This window comes from Mustela lutreola, chromosome 9 (assembly GCF_030435805.1).
Source record: "Mustela lutreola isolate mMusLut2 chromosome 9, mMusLut2.pri, whole genome shotgun sequence".
NCBI classification, from domain to species: Eukaryota; Metazoa; Chordata; class Mammalia; order Carnivora; family Mustelidae; genus Mustela; species Mustela lutreola.
Window position 1 is genome coordinate 28,371,103 of NC_081298.1, and position 21,990 is coordinate 28,393,092.

General features: G+C 54.2%; 1 protein-coding gene across 2 annotated transcripts in view; it reads left to right on the forward strand.

Annotated features, from left to right (window-relative positions):
• LOC131807944 (tyrosine-protein phosphatase non-receptor type substrate 1-like) overlaps positions 1 to 21,990 on the forward strand; it is a 38,464-nt gene that overhangs the window by 4,884 nt on the left and 11,590 nt on the right. For both annotated transcript variants that reach the window (XM_059133741.1, XM_059133742.1), the window contains exons 3-6: positions 13,223 to 13,579; positions 16,643 to 16,963; positions 17,540 to 17,878; positions 19,785 to 19,892. In XM_059133741.1, coding sequence (XP_058989724.1) covers positions 13,223 to 13,579; positions 16,643 to 16,963; positions 17,540 to 17,878; positions 19,785 to 19,892 — 1,125 coding nt within the window. The remainder of the gene's footprint in view (positions 1 to 13,222; positions 13,580 to 16,642; positions 16,964 to 17,539; positions 17,879 to 19,784; positions 19,893 to 21,990) is intronic.

The following is a 21,990-nucleotide window of genomic DNA, read 5'->3' on the forward strand; positions in this document are numbered from 1 at the left end:
CAGATCATGTCACTCCCCAGCTCCAAACTGTTGAGTGGGTCCAAGTTTTTTCCAAAAACACTTGAAAAGAAAAGAAGTGCAGCAGCCTGTGTGGGCTCCCTCCCTGACAGGCCTTACTCTCAGGCACATATTTCCCCAAAAGCTGACCTGACAAGACTGGCTGGCCCCCCATAGACCGTAGTTTGCCCAGCCCGCCAAGCGGGGGAGCCCCTAAGACCTGAGAAGCCCCAGAGTGGTAGAATCCCACACTGGACCCTGTTTACTTCAGCATTCCCCAAACATATGAACACGAGGCGTTTGGCTTGTGCAAGGCTTGCGAACATGCGATCTGACCCAGTTTGGTAAATGCTTGTGTACCCATCCCGTGCCCTCAGCTCAACTCTCTCATCTCTGGGCCTTCGTGGATGCTGTTCCCACTGGCAGAGCTCCCCTTCCCTGCACCTCCTTATCTTCATATGCCCAAACCTGTTCCTCTTTCAGTTGGAGCCAAGGGAGCTCCTCCTTCTCTGAACCATACCCACCCCCAGGATTGTCTCTCCCTCCCCACCCCCATGGAGGCTACTTGTTGCTTTCTCCTTGTTTCCTGGCCATATGCATACGTGGTTCGCATCTGGTGGGCGTGGTGGTTCTGGATCCAGAAGCGAGAGCCACGGAGGGTGAATCCCAGCTCCGCCGCCTGTGGGGCCACCTCCAGCGCTTGGTGTGTGTCGCAGTTCCCTCCTCAGGAAGACAGAGATGACCTCAGCAACTGTTTCAAGAATCAAGTGCATTGACGCACACACGTGTATGCTTGCCACTGTGCCTGGCAGGGAGCAAGCGCTCGGCACACGTCTGCCAGCCAGCCTCGCGGCCACCATCGCTTTGTTCTCCTGGGTTTTCCTCCTCTACCAAAGTGGGGCTGACTTTTGTGAAGTACCCGGCACAGCTTCTTGCAGGCACTGGGCACGAAATCACAAACACTGTCATGGGAGGGCGTGGTGTTCCGCTTGGGGTTTTTCCCTGTAGCTGTGGGGGCCCTTGGAGGCTGGATGACTGCAGCCGATCCCCAGACTAGTGGGATTTAATTGTCTGTTCCTGGGACTGAGGCTGTGGGCGCAGGCTGCCTCTAGGTGTCTCTGTCCGGATCCACGGGTTTGGAATTGTGCGCTCCCAGACCCGGAAAGCCAGAGGGGGAGCCTGGGAGAGCCCCTGGTGGTCTTGCTGAGCGCCTCACCATGCCCCACTGGACAAGAGAGCCCAGCACTTGTGGGCTCACACCCCAGATCCACAGCAAGGCATGGATGGGATGCCAAGCGCCCTTTCTTCTAGGCCAAGCCTTTTTAAAACTGGGCTGTGCTGGAAGTTTCCATTGTTAAAGCCAGAAATCTGACAGGATCCCGAATTCCATGGAAAAATACTAAAGTAATAATAACAGGAACCACTGTTTCCAGCCACTTACGGGGCTGAGCACTGTATGCTGGCTGGCCTGTATGATCCCGGTGGTACTCAGTTAGCCTGGGCGATGTGCACAGTTATCAGATCACTGGACTAATGAAGAGATTGGGTCAGAGAAGTGGAGCAACTTACCAAGGCCACATCCGGACCGAGTCCAGATGACAACCCAGATCAGCCTGACTGCAGGCTGTTAGGTAGACATCGCTCAGCCTTGTTTGACAGGTGGAGAAACCAAGGCCCCAGAGGGCTGGCATCCTGCTTTCTTGGTGCTCCTCTCGTATTTCTGTCAATCAGCGTATCCTCCCCAGGAGCTGGAGGTGGCCCATGTTCCCAGGATGGGTTTCCGTCCCATACTGGTGAAGGAAGCATCTATTTTCACAGCTGAAACTGCTTTCCTGTTCCCTTGAGCGTTGCTGGGGCAGGTCTCCTGACGGAGCCCCCCTCGCAAGATGGATTTTCCCCATCAGGTGTCTGGCCAGGCCCTCCGTCCAGAGAGATGCAAAACAGACTAGGTGGAAGTCAGGCCACAACACAGATCGGCTCTTTGTGTCTGTGAGATTTCCTGGCACAGCCACTTGTGGGCACAGGGGGTGAGATGGCCGCAGATTGGCTCCAGGAGCCTAAGGGATCAGTGGGGGAGATGGAAAGCCCGGAGCAAGCGAGCAGGGAGCCTCTGTGCCTGGAGAGCCAGCCAGAGGGGTAGACCCCTAGGGCCCGCTCCATTGCCAACCGTGTCCCCCAGAAATGGAAGCCTCGGTGGAAGGACAGAGTGTCCTTTGTGCTAGGGATGAGCTGGGCCTCGAATCCGTGCTCTCCTTCCTTACCTTTTTATTTTGGAAAACTTTAAACATGCACAAAAATGAGCAGGAATAGCGGGACGACCCCTGGCTTCCACACTGATCTGTCATTCTTTTTTGACTGCCCCCCCCCACACCCAACTTTACTGGGAGCGGAGGGGTCAGGGGAGCTTTGGAAAACAAATGCTAGACATCAGGAGTCACTTCAGCCATTACTAGTCTGACTCACATCCCTTGATATGCTCCGTGGTCTAGTGCCCCCAATGTGCCCACAAGCGTGGAGTCCTTCACCCACAGTTCACAGAAAAGGAAACCGAGGCTCCTGAAAGCCAAGTTGGGCTCCTCCCATGGCCATGTAGCCAGTGAGAGTTAAAGCCAGATCCTAGCCTCGGTTTACTCTTAACCACTTTGCTATTCTTAGTTATAAATATTGGTCCAACAAGTACTTTTGAACAGCTACTACGTGCCTGGGTGGCTCTAGTTGCTGGGGTAACAACCATGGGTAGGCAAAAACACCTGTTCTCAGAGAGCTGATGTTCTAGTAAGGAAGAAAAACAGACCCAAGTAAATATTGCATCAGGTGGAGACAGGTACTGTGAAGAAAAGGAAAGCAAGACGAGGCATAGAAGGTTGAGTGGGGACAGAAGGAGGGCCTCTCTGAAGAGTGGAGGCCTGAATAATACTGAAGAAGCAGCCATGGGAATATCAGGAGAGCGAGCCATGTAGAAGGAATAGCAAGTGCAAAGGCCCTGGGGCTGGAAAGAGTTTTCTTTGATCCAGGGATAACAAGGAGGCCAGAGAGCCTGGAGTGAAGGGAGATAGGCAGTGTGGCGATTGGGAGAGGTCAGGGCCAGACAAAATAGGATCTGGCTAACTGAGCACCTTGACATTGAACATGTCAGGCCTTGTGATAGAATCATTACTCTGTGCCTCGCCTCATTAAATTCTCACCACAATTCTATGAAGTGGGAAATATTATTATTGGACAGATGAAGAAATCAAGACTCAGAGAGGTACAGTGACTTGCCCAAGGTCACACAGCTTGTAAGTGCAGAGCTAGGGTTTGAGGCCTGGCCCTAAGTGCTGCAGCATCCTTGTCACTGCTTTCCTGCTTCCACTATTGCCCCCTCCCATGTCATCACCCAGAGCAGCTCACTGAATTAAATACTCCTTTCTCCTGCTCCAAACTTCTCAGTGGTTCCCACTGCCCTTAGTCAGACTTCTTACCATGATCCATGGGGCATGGCATTTTCCGGACCACGTCTGTCTGTCTGACCTCATCTCAATCCACCCCCTCCTTCCTCTGTGGCTTATGGCCACAGCAGCCCTCCTTCTGGCCCTCTTAGGCACTAGCCTCTTTCTTGCCTCAGGGCCTTTGTACATGCTCTTCTCTCCTACTGGAACAACTTCCTGGCTCTTGCTTCTTTCAGGTTTCAGCAGTAATCTCGCCTCATCAGAGGGGCCTTTCCCAGCCACCCCATTCTGTAAGTGGGTCTCCCCTTCTCTATCATGACAACAAAATTGTTTCTGAGCACTCCAAGCCATTTCTGTATTTGTGTCATTCTTTCAGCCTTGTGTCCCCTGCTAGGATGTAAGATGTTCCTACATGAGAGTAGGAACTGTGTCCGTCTTAGTCACTGCTGGGCCTCCTGGGGCCTGAGCACAGGGGCCGGCAGCAGTAGGCAGGCTAATACATATGGCTGAAAGAAGGAACAGGTGGGTAGTAAGATCCCCATTTTCAGGAAAAGGCTCAGAGCCTTGAGGTCACATAGGCAGTAACCCTGGTCTGAAAGCACAGTCCTGCCCTCACTACTTCTGTGGCTGGGGTCGTGGCCATGGCATGGATCCCCGCCCCTCCTGCTGTCATAGTGATCCCGAAAATGTCAAGAAGCACACAAATGTCAGGGCCAGCCTGGGTGGAGGGAGGTAGCCAAGACACCTGAGAACTGGTACTTAAAATTCGGGCTGTCCAAAACGGCTTGCCCGTGTCGGCACCATGATGAATGAGCTGGCAAACCATGAAAGGTGAATGCCGTTAGTGCTCCAGTCTCTTGGTCGCGGTGGGTTTGGAGGGCCCAGTCCGACGTCAGCCGCTCCCAAAAAGTCCTTCATTGCGTGAGGCCGCCCGGTGAGGGTGCAGTTGAAGTCCGACTGCTCCGCAGCCCCGTGACCCTGAGCGTCAGCCTTTTCCTCTGTAAAACGGGAGTAGTACCCGCCCTCTCTTGCTGGGTCCCTGTGGTGGTTCGGCGAGGCCCGTCGTCTTGCTGGCATTAGCGGTGCGTGATGCTGTCCCGCCGTGGTTACTATTACTGTTATTATTGCCTGGTCATCGTGTCCTGGTTTGGGGCTGGGAAGAGCGAGTGGGACCCCCGTTCTGTCTGTTCAGTGGCAGCGAGACCTGAAACCCACACGCTGCCCCTCTCGGCCTCAGTTTCTCCTTCTGTGAAGCAGAGGCTCACCTTGGTGGCCCTCCTGTGGGCTCCTGCCTGCTCCAATGCCTCAGCCTGGAGCCCTTCTCACCCTTTGTCTTGCTGACACCCCAGGCTCCCTCTCCAGCAGGGGAGGCGGTGGAATGGCCATCAGCTCTGGGACCAATTCCTGAGTTCAAATCCAACATGCGCCTCTTACTCTGTAAGCAGGGGCTCTGGAGCAAGGGCCTTTCCCTGTTCTGACCCTCACTTTCTCCATCTGTAAAATGGAACCTCTGCCCCTGTTTCCTCTCGCACGGGGACTGTTGAGGGTTAAGGGAATGAAGAGCTGTGGAAAGTGCTTTGTGAGCTACAAGGAGCGCTATAAAAGGCATCGGTGAATAGTGTCAGCTTGGGGAAAAAAATCTCATCCAGAGACTGTCTGCTGTTGACAGCAGGGTGTGCTGAAACCTTGGCAAATGCCGTTTAATAAATGCGTGTTGCTTTTAAGGGGGCCTTTATCTCGGCTAGGAAAATGTGTGTGCGTCCTTGGCAGCCTGAGAATACAGCAGCCTGAGCTGGAAGGGACCCCATCGTGGCAGGGGGAAGCGATCACTCTCCAGCCCCAGGAGCAGCTATCTGTCTGCGTCCTGCTTCTGGCCCTGCTCTGCCTCTCAGGGTTCCAGCTTCCTCAGCTGGAGGAAGGGGACAGCGACAATAGCAGTCCCCTAGCCAGGCTGTCATCGTGACAGTGAAGTGAGGGGTCTCTGTTCTGTGACCTCATGCACACGTGGGACCCATGGGACAGCCCGGCCCTCTCCCTAGAGGAACAGTGGGGCCTGCGGTCAGAAGGACTCACCTGGGTCCTCAGCCTGTCCAGGCCCCACCTTTGGGCCTCAGTTTCTCCGTCTGCAAAATGGGAAGGTGAGAAGCAGATCCTTAGGTTGTTGAGGCACCAAGTATGGTGGATGATGGGGTGGTGTCCCCGTGTGCTCTCCCTGCCTCAGCGGGGCCACCAAGGCCTGCTGGACACAAAGCGTGTTTATAGCACATGTGTACCTTTCCCAGTGCTTTGCAGGCATTGTTTCCTCCCCTCCAGGTCCCTCCTGCACCGTGCCAACACTCACTAGGGCCTTCGAGCCTCCCCATCTCTGTGCCTTCTGGCCAGCAGTGGGCTCAGCCTGCTTACAGGGGCTGCAATGAGTGGGCTCATGCGTATGTCGGCCAGAGCCGGTTCTGCGTCAGAGAGAATGCTTAGCTCCTCGGTCTTAAAGCCGTGATCATCCATCATCCCCTCCATCCTTAAATGTCTGCCGCATGGCCATGGCTGCCCCGCGTGACCTGCTTCCTCTCTGCGTTCTTCACACGCGTTAGCCTAGAATGACCGTAGTGTTATTGTTATCATCGTCCCCATTCTACAGATGGGAAACCATAAGTCCGGAGGGGTTAAGACATTTCCTGGAGTCTCATAAGTGGCAGAGTTAGAATCTAAACCTGAACAGGATATAGCTGGGTACAAGATTAAGTGCCTGCTCTTAAAGGGCCTATAGGTAAGTCTAGGGTAGGGCCATGGCACTAACGAAACTGACAAATACCCATGTGATATGTTATGTGGTAGGTGGTATGGAGGAAAATAAAACAGAGCAAGGGCCATGAAGCGGGGAGTGTTTTATACAGAGTGGCCAGGGAAGGCCTTTCAGGTAGGCCTGAAGGAGGTAAAGGAGCTAGAGTGTAGATATCTAGGGGATGAGAGTACCAGGCAGACAGAGGTGAGTGCAAAGGTCCTGCGGTGAATAGAGACTCTGGCATGATTGGGAGCAAGATGTCATGCCCTGATGGCCACCAGAAGGATTCTAGGTCTCGCTTAGAGTTCAGTGAAGGCTGCAGGAGGGTTTGGCACAAAGGAAGATATTACCTGGCTTAGGTTTTAGGGGCTCCTCTGGCTGTAAGGAGAGCATGTATTGTAGAGAAAGGAGGTGGAGGCAAGAAGGCCAGTTTGGAAGCCGAGGTAAGGATGCAGGTCAGGGACGGTGGTGCGGTCAGGTGACTAGAAGAGATCAGAGTCTGGCCAAATCCTGGCAATACCCGCTCATTGCTGGGCTGGGGGCTGGGGGCTGGGGGCTGGGGCGGGGAGGGGGAGGGCAGTGGTCCTTCTGACCACTCACATCTGATGTTGGGGAGAGAGACAGTTGGACCCCCTTTTTTTACAGTTTCAAGAAAGCGGAGGCTCTGAGAAGAGTGATTTTGCTAAGTCTCCCCTCTGGGGGTGAGCCATAGGGGTCATCTGGCCCCAGAGCCTGTGCTCTGGACTGTTGGCCCCTCAGGAGTTTCCCTGCTGCGTGGAGGGAGCTGAGGGGGTCTGCCTGCTCCCTACAAGGATATGGCACAGTGCCCAGTGCTCAGAGCTGCCTGGAGTGGGGGTGGAGGAGAGAGTGCCCCTGTTTTATTTACAAGGCCATGTGCCTCCCTATTTGTACTGCCTGCGATGCAGCTGATAGTTTCTACCGCGCCACGATGGGTCTGTCCAATGGTGCCAGGAGATGGCTCCCAGTGCTGGCCTCCTGTGCAGATGGCCCCTGAAGCCCAGTCCCAGGCTAGCCCCATCCCCTCTTGCTCACGACCAACGAGCATGTCCCAAGGACTCCGCCCTGCTGCCTGGATTGTGCAGAGCCCTTTCCTGTCTTCTGCACCTTTTCTCCTGTGGTTCCCCTTTCCTGGAATGCCTTCCCGGCTCTCCAGCCTCTGTCAGCCTTCATGACGAGGCTCACTGGCCACCACCTCCAATAGGTCTTCCCACATCCCACCACTCTCCCAGGACCCCATCCCCAATCAATGTCCCTCCATGTGGCCGGTGCCTGTGCTGGAGACTAGACCCCACAAGGGCTAGGACCCGTGAACTCAGCTTTGTGTCCTGTAGCTTTGAGGACTGGACTTGGCACTGGCATGGGGTTTGGGAGAGCACAAGTGGACGAGGCCTCCTCCAGAGAAAGTAAGTGCGTCACTGCGGCTCTCGGAGCCCTGGAACACTGGCGTCAAGCCCTGAGCCCCCATCTCGGGAAATGCAGGATCCATGAGCCCTCCACCCAGGCAGCCCCTCCGTGGATCAGCCCGAGGGGCTGTCTGCTCCCTGCCCTGGGGGGTGGGTTCCAGGTTTGGGGCAGGCCTCTTCACTGCCTAAGCACAGAGTAAACAGGTGCCCCAAGCTGGCCATCATCCATCAACGTACATCAGCCACTGAGGACATACCTGTCCCTCCCCTTCTCTCACCACCATCGAGTATGGAAACCTGTGCATGCCAGGCACCTTCGGGCACGTGGGCACACGGGTGTGCTGCAAACACACTGTCGCCCCTGCTCCCAGCACTCTGCTAGTGCACACACTCACATTCATATGCCCGTCCCCCATAGCACTCAGGTTCCCTCCCCCACCCCCACCACTCTCTACCTATGCATGCACACACACACACACCCGTGCACGCCCCCCCTCCTGTGGTCTCCAGCCGGCTGTGCCCACACCCCTCCCAGACATCTGCTCACACCCTTGGGCACAGACACACCCTCTCATGCTGCCACCATGTTCACACACACCTGGGCCATGCGTGGTTCACATACTTTCCCCCATGTAGTTTACACCCCCTTGTGTTGCTGTTTGCTGGGCCATCCGTGCACACTCATGAGCAACACTCTTGCACTTGCCGGCACACACGCATCATCTCCTGCACGTGCTCACTTGTGTACACACCCCTTTGGTTTGGCACACTCATGCACCTAGGTGCCCTCTCCCGTGTCTGTTCCTTCATTCTTGTGTGCACACTCAGCCACACTCCTGCACTGCACGCTGGGACACACAACCCAGAAGATGCCAAAGGCAGCCACTGACAAGGTGTGTTGGGGGGAGGGGTCATAAACCAGCAGTGCCCCCCGCCCCAGGACGGCCAGGAACGGTCGTGGTCATGGAAGGGGCCACTGAGCTCCCCAGCTGTGGGGGCCCAGTGCAGGGTCCTGAGGCCCCCCCAGGCATGCCTGGAGCTCTGGCCATGGCCTCCCAGACCTCAGGGCTCCTTGAGTTTGTGGAAATCTGACAGTGGCCGCCCGCCTGTTTCACAGCAAGTCCAGGGGGCTGTCCTCACCTGCTGCCCTGACCGCTCCTGTTAGAAAACTTACTCCTAGGTTTTATTTTATGACTTTAATTCTTTTCCAAAAGAAGTAAATGTTCGCTGAAGAGACACGATTTCCATATATTATTTAGTCTAAAGCGAAAAAGAAAATGGGCCGACCCCTGGCCTCATTTCCCAGACACAACAAACCTTAGCATCATGGTGTTGGTCACGCTAGATCATTTTCTCAAGACGTTCCAGCGATCAGTCAGCATCTGCAGACGTTTCTCGAGCATCTGGTCTGGGCCTAGCACTGTGTCAGGAGCCGGGGAAAAGCGGCAGTGAACAAAACAGACAAGGTTCCTGGAGGGGAGGCTCATTTAGACAGTAAAGAGGTCTGTAACATACATAGTACACGTATAGACTTTTCTTATTAGAGTACTGTAAATATTTAATACTCATCGAGTTTAAGAACTCTGAAAAAGATCCAAAATAGAACGAAAAACCTCTCAGGTTTAGATTCATGATGCAGAGAGAGTTGCGTTTTATAGCCTTGTATCTATAGTACCTGGCTGTTGTTTATTTAAATATGGTTTTATTTTATTTTACAAAGTCATAATCATACCGAAAGCACGGTTTTTCTTATTTTTTTATTGCATGAGTCATGCAAACAGAAAACATAAAAGCAAAATCCCTTATAAATCTACTACAGAATTAACATGGCTAATCTTTAATATGACCACACTGAATGTGTCACTCAGTAAGGACTCTGATCTTTTGATATATTTTCGTGTTGATAATTGTCATTCGTCACCGTCCTTTTCAATGGCTGTAGACTCGGTCCTCCTGTGGGTTCACCATCACAGGATCAGTCACTCTCCTTCTCTTAGACATTAGGACATTTTCAGGTTATTTTTATAAGAGCACCCGAGTGAATGAAGCAAAATGTTTGCTCAGATTCTTAGTTATCGGAGGATGATTTTACATTGTTTTTTCTCATATGCTAACGACATCAAAATGTGGATTGCAGTTACCTTTGCTGGTATTCTCTGAGATCATTATTGTGTTTTTATACTTTTTCGTTTTCTCGACATGCTTTGCCACGAACAGGTTTCATTTGCATAATCACAATGTCATTTATAATTACGCCCCGCAAAAAATGTCCACGTTACCAGCTCTCATGGTGCTGGCTTTTTTAGGCCTCCCTATAAGCCTCCCTAGGGGATAGGCCCTAAATCACTCCGCCATCCCCTCTCTCATGGGCAGCCTGGGTTTTTTCCTCCCCCAACTGTTTCAAGATCGTCATGTGGGAACCCCACACCCTGCTTGGGGTTATGTCCTCGCGGAACAGCCCCGCAAAGGCTGGCGAACAGCTTTCACACCTTTGGAACATCGTGCCAAACTGCCTCCCCGGGAGGATGTTCCAATTTCCCCTCCCACTGGCAGCCTGCGAGAATGCCTGCCCAGCCGCCCTCCTCTCCTGGAGACGGTTCAGGCGCCTGGACCGCGGCTCTCCCTTGCCAGGGAGTGCAGGGAGAGAGCAGGAAGTGGTTTTGCCCGCAATGCCAGCATGATGACCCCAGGCCCAGAACCGCAGGAGTGATTTTTAACAAGCCCGGTTTCCAGAACAGAACCTGCGGAGAAAAAGCAAAGCAAAGCAAGCAAGGGGGGAAAAAAAAAACAAAAAAAAACCCTCTCTGTTGGAAAAAACACACATATACACAGATTAAAATAATATTTGGCACTTACGTCGCACTTTTAAAATTCTTCAAACGCTTTATAAACACTAGCTAATTAATTAAGCCGCCTAAATCTGGCTGCAGTTGGTGGAGAGAGCTCAGAGAAGCTAAAAAAAAAAGGGGGGGGGGGGGACCAGCCCTCCCCAACTCCAGATTTTATTGTCGCCTGCCCGGGGTGTGATTACAGGCCTCCGGCTGCACCCCAAGAATAGCCTTGCTCCAACACGTTGCACGCCTGGTTCTGTAGCGGGCTCCTGCTCGCACCGCTCCTCTCACCAGCTGCTGACTCACAGCCCTGGGCCGCGTTATTGATAAGGATAATAATAACCGGCATCTATTCTACACGCCCTGGGGCCGGGCGTGGTGGGGGGGGGGGGTGGGCCCAGCTCGCACTGTCTCCCGGATATGCCTGGGGCAGCTCCATTCAGCCTCAGCCAAGCAGAAGCTGAGAGAGGGGCTTGGCTGGGGAGCAAGTGAAACCCTGCCTTCATTCATGCGTGCCTGCGTTCATTGAGCGTCTACTTACTGAGGGCCCGGAGCTGCCAGACTTTTTTCTAATCAGGGGGTTGGAAACTGTTCCTTGTGGATGCTGCATCCTGGTTGGGGGGAAACATGACAATCAAGGATATAAATGTTATATCTGTGATAATAATGGGAACAGACACTGAAATCTACCCAGCCCCTACGAGGCAAGCACTTATGTCCCGCCGTGCCCTAGTGCTCAGGACGGTCCTGGGGAGTGGACGCCGGTACCCCCACTTTGTGGGTGATGGCATGGAGGCCCAGGGAGGGTGGTGCTGGGCTGGCTAAGAGAGGAACTGGCACCTGGGCTCCCTCCAAGCGGCATTTCCAGTTCCTCCAGTGGCCCAAGCTGGAATGCACACCCGTTGGGGTTTTTCTTGGCTGCTTGCTATTGGCAGGTGCCTGTGCTGTCTCAAGGGGCTACCTCTGCCTCTGGGGGCCTCCTCCGTGTGCCAGTCACACACCTGGCCAGCAGCTCCAGCCTGAGCCCCTGCCCTCTGTGGGCGCTGTTTTCCTCCCTGCATAGGGAGTGTCGGGCCGCAGTCTGGCTGCAGCTCTGCGTCTCCGGCCCTTGCCGGGAGAACCAGGAGACAGGCATGGGATGATGGACACAGGGGTGGAGAGGCCTGTTCTGAGGCCCTGGGCTTGTTGGTAGGGAGGGCAGACTGGAGTCCTTGGGCTTCCAGTGGTGCCAGGCCATGGATGGGTGACAGATTCCCAGCTCTCACTCCTGCCCGGCCAGAGCCAGAGGGCATCTGCTGTACAGGGCAAATGTGGCCTAGGGCAAGATGTCAGGATGGGACAGGATCATACTGCAGGTCATTGAGTGACCAGGAGGAGACAGATCCCCCTGTCCGCACCTACATCAGCTGCCACGACCTCCTGTCTGTCTTTTACTCTCTCTTCTCCCACTCCGACACCCACGCTCACGGTCCCTGCCCGTCCGCCTCTCCCCCCACCACCAAACCTGGCTCAGAATCGGACCTTGGGAGCATTTGGGCCTGAGTATCTTGCCGGCTTCTCTCAGCAGCTTCCCACGGCCCACTTGCCTTCCTGGCTGTGCCCCCCCCATCCCATCGTCACCACCATGTCCTCTGTCCGGATTCCCTGCCTCACGGGCCCGCTGCCTCACGGGCCCGACTGCTCTCCAGTTTGGGGCTCAGGCCCCTCCCCTCCACCACCCTTAGGAAACCTTCCAGGGACTCAGCCGGGATTCCTTGAGGCCTGCCTTGCGTCCAGCCCCTGTTGTGTCCCCAGCACTCAGGACAGCCTGGCCCGCAGGCGCATTAGAGCAAGGGCGGGCTGGAAGTTCACACCACAGACCCCCCCTCTCGTTTATTTGTTGTGAGATGACAATAGCTTCCCTGTGCCCTGCCTGGTGCTAAGTAACTTCTAGGTGTCGTTGCATTTTCTTCTCTGAACAAAGCAGAGGGCTAGGGGATGCTCTGCCCATCTTGTAGCTAAGGAAACTGAGTCTCAGAACCAGGGGACAAGCACGGATCATGTTTGAATAAAAGGTGAACCATGGCCTGAAACGGCCTGAGCCACATTTCAGGCCACCTCAGATGGCTCTGAAGGCCTATCCCTGGCCAGGGTTGTTGGTTGGTCCTGCCAGAGACCCACTGAGATGGAAACTGATTAACACATGAGGAAACTGAGGCTCGAGAGCCATGAAGGGACCTGCTCAGACTCAGGGCAGCACTCCCATCCACATCCACTTCCTGTTGGATGTTCTTGGCCCAACTGAGGGCCATCATCACAGAGCAGTAAGGTCTGAGCCGGGACTCAAATCCAAGTCCTCCGGCTCCACAACTCCACAGCCTGGATGAGCCCCAGCTGCTGGTGGCTTCCCCGCTCGGGGGCCTGCTTCCTGGGCCAGGCCCCAAAGAACCTAAGCTCCGTGTGGAGCCCCACGCACACTGTGCTGCCCCCCACCTCTGAGCCCCTGCCCCGCTGTGCCCTCTGTCAGGAATGTTGTGCCCTCACATCCTGGTAAGTTCAGAGTCCATCTCAGATCTGACTATTCCGCAGAGGGCTCAGGACCTCCAGCCCAACCCTGGCACGTCGCTGACCTCGGTTTCCTCGGTTGTGATGGGGTCTCCCGTTACAGACTTGGGAGAGCTACTCCCGGAGTGCACTCGGTCACGGACTGTTGCGTGTAAACACGTGAGGAGATGCACAGAATCACGGCACGATGAGTTAATGACTGCTCTGTTTTCCCTCCAGGCGTGGCCAGTGAGGCGGGGCTGCAGGTGATCCAGCCTGACAAGTCAGTGTCTGTCGCAGCCGGACAGACAGCCACTCTGCGCTGCACTCTGACCTCCCTGATCCCCACAGGGCCGGTTCAGTGGTTCAGGGGGACAGGGCCAGGCCGGGAGTTAATCTTCAGTTTCAAAGGAGGCCACTTTCCCCGAGTAACAAATGCTTCAGACACCACAAGGAGAAACAACATGGACTTTTCCATCCGCATCAGTAACATCACCCCAGCAGACACCGGAACCTACTACTGTGTGAAGTTCCAGAAGGGGACCCCTGATGATGTGGAGTTTAAGTCTGGACCAGGCACCCAGGTCACTGTGAGCGGTGAGTATGGCCTGGGCCTCCTCTGTCCCCTGGTTGTGACAACAAGTCAATAAAAATATCCTCCATTGTCTAACCAACATCTGAGAATCAGGCCTTGTGGTGGGTGTCCCCAACTTCAGCCCCTTCCACGGATCAGGGAAGTTGAGGCCTGGGGAGGTCATGATGCTTGCTCAAGGCCCCTGATAAATGGTAGGAAAGTCTAGAACCCCAGTCTGTGGGTCCAAAGCTGTCGACTTTTCCAATCCTGACCAGCTCTCTGGTCCAGGGATGAGGGAATTACAGTCTGAGTGATTTGCCCAGTCACATGACCCAGTCTTACTCCTGCCTCCAGAGAGTTGTCCCCTCCATATGGCTGACTCTTCTCGACTCAACACTTACTGAGCACCGGCTGTGTGCAGGCTCTGGTCTGCGTGCCGGGGAAGCAGGGAACAAAACAGGGAAGGGCTCCTTTCTCATGAAGCTCACGTTCCCTTCCCTTCCTGTGGACGAATGCACCCAGGGCAGGGAGGTGGGGTGTGTCTCCCACCCAGCTCTGCCTTCCCTGCTCTGTGACCTCTGATGAGTTGTCTGCACATTGGGCCCAGTGTTCTTGTCTGTCTGTCACAGCGTGACCCCACAGAGCCACTGTGGGGACTGAAGGAGACCTTAAAGCGCCCAGAGTCCCAGGAGCATAGCCAGGATAGGCCTGAGCCATGGGACCTTGGCCGGGTCACTTTCGCTCCCAGACCCCGAATGTAAGTGGGGTTTGGGGGGTGATGGGTGCCTTGCAACCTGGACTGCTCATTAGAATGACCTTGGAAACAAAGATCCCCAGCCCCCGACTCCCTCTTAGATATTCTGACTGACTTCATCAGACATGAACCGGGGCAGGTGAATTTTTTATCTGCTCCAGGGGGCGGTGATGTGTGGTTGGGGCTGAAGAGACCTAAGCTGGGGGTTCCCAGAGGTCACAGAGGAAACACTGAATTTTTCTCCCCTTTGCTCCCTGGAGCCAGGAGAGGAGCTTTTCGGTGGGTGAGTGTTTCACAAGAGCCTATGCCCATGACCACTGTGAGTGGAGTGGCCAGGACATCCTCCTGAGGAGCACAACTGGGGCCAAGCGGCTTCCTGTTGTCCGGCCTAGAGAAGGGACAGCGGCACCCTGCTCAGATCCCAGCTTCACGACCAGGGACCTTCCCATCCTCCAGCACATGTGCCCCTGAGCAGGGGCTGGGCTCCCCGCACACACTCACCACTCAGCCCCAGAGCCCTCCCTGCCTCAAACACACCCGAAACGTCCCGGCCAAAATCTGTCCTGCCTCTCTCAGACACGCTCCCGGCTTTCTGTAAATAGCTGATCTGCGGGAATACGCCTGTGATCCCATTTACGTTTTGAAAGCCATTTCGCCAAACTTGCTTCCTGAGGGGATGATTAAAAGAAGAGGGAGAGAATCATAATTTGCTGGTTTCTGTCGCTTTTCTCGTTTGGGGTTCTGCATGGCAGCGGCAGGGATCAGGTCTGGGGACCCTTCCGGTGTTCCCGCCAAGCTTTCGTTTTGTCTTCTTACTGCCTAAAGGACAAATACATAGTTTCAGAAGTGGTCAGGACCAGATCTTAGGATAATAGTCATCAGTGTTGTTTATTAAGCACCTACGGTATGCCACGTTCTGCATTTTATGTGCATCCTTACCAATCACCGACGTGGTGTTTTGACCCACTTTGTACCAGAACAGACACTGAGATGCAGGAAGAAAGAACAGAGAAGCTAAACTGAATCAGGGGGGGGGGGGGTGAGATGAGCTCTGCCCTTTATTCACAGCGTGCTCTGGGCCAGCCGTGTTCCTCCCTGAGCCTTGTCCCCCTAAATGGGACCATCCTGGAGCCCCCCTGAAAGGGTTAGCTGAGGGGTGAAGGAGCCACGGGGTGAGGAGGAATCAGCCCGGTGTCCGGTGCCCAAGATGCTGCCCGTGAATGGTAACCGAGCACAGCCCCTTGTCCCTCCAGGGGCATCTGGGCCGCTGCTGGTTTCATGACTTCACTTACTCACCTGACCTCAACATGTTCCATGTATTTTAGGAAACAAGTTAAATACTTGCAAATGTAAATATTTGTAATATTTTGTATGTTTGTTGTAGAAGGTGTTGGTAATAATTAACAATTTAGAGATACTCTATAGAAACTTCTATGGGTGAAATACCCCCGCTCCCCGTTTGATTCACTGATGTGTGAGCTTTCAGGACACCGGACGGCTTCTCCCTGCTTGTAGTCCCATGTCTCTGCCCTTGAAATTAACTCATGATTAAGAAATTAACCAACTTGGGCTTTCTCAGCACTCGGTGATCTTGGTTTTCAATCCAAAGCAGACCCAAGAAAAGAACACAGTTTCAGAAAAACATCCCTTCATTCTCTCCTTGGATTCAGGGATGACACAGATGAGACCTTATGGAATATTTGTGAAAAGATGGGAAACTAGAGTTAATTCGTAAATATCTGAACAGAGAGCTCTGAATGTAGATCAGGTTTGGGATAAAGATCGATCTGTGTTTGTTTGGCTCTGAGAAGCATTTTCCGTGTTTTATTCAAAGTGAAACTGCTTGCATTCCCTTACTTGCCCCTCCCTGCAACCCCGGGAAGAAGAAATGCCTCCTGTCCCATGTCACAGACGGAGAGCCACACTGTGCCACGGCCACACCTGTGGTCAGCTGGCCAGCCTGGTTCCCCTCTCCCCTGCACGGACTGTTGAACCTGTTGCAAACCTCAGTGAGGTTTGCAGGGAGGCAGCTAGGAATGGTTGATGCCAACAGTCAGACCCATCAGAAACGTCCTTCCTGTGCCCAGATTGGTGGGAAGTCGCCTGGCAGAGAACAGAAGGGGCGACTTGAACTCAGGCCTGGAACTGCACCTGGGCCCTGCCCCTGACTCAGAGTTCAACTCTGGGACCGTGGGGCCTCCTCCGTTCAAGGAGAAGACACGGCCCTCTGCACACTATCAGAAGGGCGGTGCGTTCTCCACAGCGTCTCACACGTATTCTGAGCGCTGATGACCACAGTCATGCTCACTGTTCACAAATGCTCCTCTTGTAGCCAAACCCTCTCCCCCCGTGGTGTCTGGCCCCACGGCCAGGGCCTCGCCGGAGCAGACAGTGAACTTCACCTGCAAGTCCCACGGCTTCTCCCCCAGAAACATCACCCTGAGATGGTTCAGAAACGGGAATGAGCTGGCAGCCTCCCAGACCAGCGTGGACCCAGAGGGAAACAGAACGTCCTACAGCATCTCCAGCACAACCAGACTGGTGCTGGCCCCGGGGGATGTTCGCTCCCAGGTCATCTGCGAGGTGACCCACGTGACCCTGCAGGGGGGCCCTCCTCTTCGTGGGACTGCCAACCTGTCTGAGGTCCTCCGAGGTAGATGCGCCTGCCCCCAAACCCCAGCCCAGGTCTGGCCCCCTAGTCTCCAAGCCTGCCCCTCCCCCGCTCCCTGCCCCAAGCCCTTGGTTCCCTGGAGTCTGACCCCTGGCAAACCCTCCAGGTCACCTGCAGCTAGATGTGCCGTCCCCTCCTACTGTTTCCATGGCTGCCGTGGGATGAACACCTACCACGTGCCAAGCACTGTGCTCAGTAGTTTGCTTTACTCTAACACAGCAATTCCAATTATTGAGCACCTGCTGTACTCCATGCCACCGTGTGCTTGGTGGGGTCATTTGTTTTGCTACAGTTATTCTGTTCCAAATGTATGCATGGAGCTGAGAATCTTGATTTCACTCATTCTTAGCTTATCAGGAGCCATCATTCCTTGAGCACCTACTGTGTGCTGGGCACTGTGCTTAGGGATTTCATTCATATGCAAAGACTTAGTGTTAGAGCACCAGCTGTTTGCCTAACTCTGTTCTGGGTGATTCCCTTGCTGTGTGGGGGCAGCTAAGTTCTCGAGCCCCTCCATCTGTTCCATGAGGTGAGAGCTTCTGCCCTGTGCTGTTTCAGTTCCGCCCACCTTGGAGGTTTCCCAGCAGACCGTGTCAGGGGACCAGGTGAAGGTCACTTGCCAAGTGAAGAAGTTCTACCCCCAGCGCCTCCAGCTGACCTGGCTGGAGAACGGCAACGTGTCCCGAACAGAAATGGCCTCAAGGGCCTCGAACCTCGTAGAGAACAAGGATGGGACCTTTAACTGGACGAGCTGGCTCCTGGTGAACTCATCTGCCCACAGGGAAGACGTGGTGTTCACCTGCCTGGTGCAGCACGACGGGCAGCCCGCAGTCACCAGAAACCATACCCTTGTGGCTTCAGCCCACCAGAAGGACCAAGAAACGCAAAAAACCCAGGGTGAGGCCTCAATGCCGACTGTCCTGGCACTTTAGATTTTATGTTTCTTAACATTGAAAGTAGTAATTCACATTTATTATGGAATAATCTAGAGGTCTGTAGATACAAAGTCTAATTTTACAATAAGTGCCCCTCCCCGCAAAGCCCACAGCTCAGCAGTGACCGCTGGTAAAGGTTTGGTACCCATCTTTGTAGTTCTTTTGACAGAAACATGCATTCGAGAGAGACCAGGGGGAGGGACACTGGCCTGTTCCTAGCTTCCTGCCTCCTGCTCCTGCACCTGACAGAGACTGTCACCAGGCCAGGCTAGCTGTCCCTCCTGCTGTTCTTTCTTGCCTGGGCCTTGTCTCTCTAACTGCCTTTGCAAGCCTGCACCTCCGGAATGGGATGGGAACCCCAGAACCTTTGCGACTTATCTGTGATGAATGACCTTGCGCAGACTCTGATACACGTGCAGCTGTTTCTGGGGGACGATTTCCCAAAGAGTGTTTCTAGGCCAAAGTGCATGCCCGATGAAGACGGTGACAGCCTTGCCGTTCCCCTGTTCCAGTGAGAGGTGTCAGTGTGATTTTCTCAGCCCTCCCAACCTGTTGTCGACATCTCTCTCTTCTTTCTTCAAAATAGCAGCACCTCATTGGCATTTTGGTGCCACTATGGAATGTTCCATCCCTTGTCATTAACAGAGCTCTGCCTTGCACCTGGCCGACCTTTTGGATGGATCACAATAGAGACCATATCTTTCCTGGATGCAACCTATGACTGAATGGGAGCTCTAGGAGCCTTGGGGCTGTGGCAAGGTGTCCCTTTGATGTCACTGATGCCTGGTTTTCATAGGATAAGCACTATACTAGCAGACAGGACCTGTGAATTTTGACCCTGGCCCTGTCACAGACATGCTAGGTGACCTAGGACAAGTCAGTGCCTCTCTCTGGGTCTCTTGGCCTGCTCATGGCAGTGTTGAAGAAGACGCCCTTGACCTCCAGCTCTGAGACTGAGCTGCCAGGAAGCATTGCTGCCTTGTTCAGCATCATAGCTTCAGGACCTGGCATCTAGTAGACACTCAGGAAATACTTTTAAAAAGAATAAGTGAGTGAGTGAGTTGGTTGATTGTTTAGTTAGTAGGTTAATCCTCAGAGCTATCCAACAAAGTAAAGATTATTATTGGCCTCAGTCATACAAGAGGAGGTCAGTACGTACAGGGAGGTTTGAATGCCTGGCTCAAGGCCACACAACCAGGTGCACTGATTTGAACGCACATCTCTGCCGCTCAGAGCCCTGCTCCTGACTACCCACAGTGCTCTAGGGCAGGATCCCACTGACCTGTGCCCTAGCACCAGCCCTACCCACGCGGTCTCTATCCATGCGGTCTCTATTGCATGTGACCTGGGGTCCCATCTCCTCTGCCCTGGTGCCAGGCACAGACGAATAGACAGCTCCTGAGAGCTCTGTAGAGTCCAGTAACCAGCTGCACATGTCTGCCATTGGTCACCATCCCTCGACAACCCGCCCCCAGCCTATGTGTGACAGCCAGTTACGACTCGAAATTCCAGTCAGACCTGGGCTGTCGCGGTGGCCACTCTGGTTCATTCCAGATGAGAAGGAACATGTTTCTGTGCCTTGGGAGTGAGATTTCTGCCCACATCCTGAGGCCAGGTTTCCTCCATCACCATCAGCCAGGAATGCTTTCCCTCCTGGCCACCTCGGCACGGTTTTTGCACGAGGACCACACGGGACCCACGTGGGGAAGTGTGTGCCTACCCATGAACGTGCCCTTGTGACTCGGAACATGTATGGCCAGATGTTCTCTGTTAATGATGCCTACCTAGTGGTGAAAAGGGGTGGTGGGTATTAAGTTTCACTGTTTTTAATTTGCATATGTGAAGTCTCTGTTCCGTGTGGTCCCTAGACAATAATGACAGCCGGAGCATCTTCATTGTGGTGGGCGTGGTTTGTGCCTTGCTGGTGGCTCTGCTGATCGCAGCCCTCTACCTCCTCCGGATCCGACAGAAGAAAGGTGCGTGCATTCTCCTCTTCCTCCCCCAAGAGCTGGCCCCTGGGCTGTCCTTCCCAGAGGGAGAGACCACGAAAGTGCTCTGGGCTAACGTGGCTTGAGCCGTGAGGGAGTCCAGTTGCTTCCACAAGAAGCCCAGCGGTAACAGTGTCAAGGCTGGCCCAGCACCTCCTCCTCCCACGGCCCCCCTCCCACTGCCCTGTGGGTCCCTCCCTCCGTCTCACTGCTCCAGGCCTCCCATCCTCCCAGGACCACTACCAAATTGGGAAGCAGGGAGATGCCAGGACATGAAGGGGGTCTCAGGAAGGAAACATTATTTGCTAGGAACCCCAGCAATGTCTTCTTTCCTCTTACCCATCCAGGTACGTGCCCAGCCTCTAGGCAGGAGGCTAGAGGAGGTGGGGATCATACCAACGCCTCCTCCAAGACTGTTGGGAAAGATTAAGTGGGCCATGTCATGTAAAACGTTCAGGGAGTGCCTGGAACACAGCAGGTGCTCAGTAAACGTTAGCTCCTGTTGTCAGTATCGTATGTGAGCCCAGAAACAGGAACCACCTTCCTGGAAAACTGTTGTCACAGTGGCAAGGCACACAGCCTTTGTGCAGCAGGAGGGTCGAAGGGCAGATCTGTGTGTGTGGAGGTGCTGTGGCCAGGCCTCTGACTTTAGAATCAGGCAAACCAGGGTTTCACAGCCTTGTTCTAGGTTCCAAACAATCGCATTGGCCTCTGTGAGCCTCAGTATCTGCATGTGTAAAATGGGTATAGCAGTGCCTCCCTCAGAGGAGAGTTACGAAACACCGATGGGCTCACGTAAAATAACATTCTCAGACCTCAGAAAATATATGCTCTCTTCGCCACTCTTGGAGGAGACGATTTTAAGCCAGTGTTTCTGAAACTTATTTGACTACGAGTTACAGAAACACATTTCATGTCTCCACTCGGTGCACACCACACTCCTGTAGATAAAATTGGAACTCTGGTATTTTCTTTTCTGTCAGATTCTATACTAAATTCCCTTTAAAATGCTGTTTGTGACCCACCATATGCCACAGATCGCAGAGCGCTATCCTGAGCTGCCTTTCTGCAGCCGGACCCCGGGGCTGGGCTCCGATGGGTGTGGTGTTCATCAGTCACACGTCTCTGCACCCCTTCCCCTCTGCTCCCCAAGCTTCCCTCCCTCCTGGACTGGCTGGCAGGACTCGGCTATGAGTACTGGCTGAACCTTAGCCACCCCCATCCAGGAGGGCTGGAGTCCGGCCACCTTTTGGACTCTGGAAGAGGTTTCTGTTAGGTAATCTACCGGGTGGTTTTCCCCTAATGTCCAAGCCTTCTCATCACACAGGAAGGGCAGAGAAGCAGGCTCCCCTGCCCCCGGAGAGTGAGAAGCCCGTCCCTTGGAGGGCATTCATGGTGGCCATGAGTGAAATCCCAGCCCCTCTTCGGGGGCTCGTCCCTGGCCACCATGTCAGGCATATGCACCCTCCTTACTGTGGGCTTGGGCCCGGAAGAGGGATGGGGCTTGGAGAGCTGCAGACACTGCTGAAGGCCGCCCAGCCCTCAAGGGATGGGTCTAGTTGTGCTCAGAGCCCAGCTCTCAGATGTAGGCCCTGGTGACAGTGACAACTAGCGCTCTGATGTGCCATACACTGTTCTCACCACAAGCCTCTGCGGTGGTTTTATTAACCCGCCTTTACAGAGGCACAGACTGAGGCATGGAGAGGCTATAAAATTTGCCCAGGGCCTCACAGCTGCTAAGAGGTGGAGCCAAGATTCAAATGTGGTCCGTCTCCAGGGACCACGTCTGAGAACCACTCTGCACATCATCTCTGCCTTAATGAGATGACCCTTCACTCCTCATTGGTCCCTGGAGGCGTCTGCCCATCCTCTACCTCAATACCAGCAATGAAATGTACTGATTTCAGCTCTACTGCTTACCAGCTGTGTGATCCTAGAGAACCACCCAGTGTCTCTGGTCTAAAATGGTTGGTGATTGGTGTCCCGGCACTCTGCAGCCCATCAGCTTCCATTCAGACAGTGGATGCTGAGATGCAGCCTTCCCAAGGCTACCCGCTCACCCAAAAACCCACTACCTGCCCAGGCA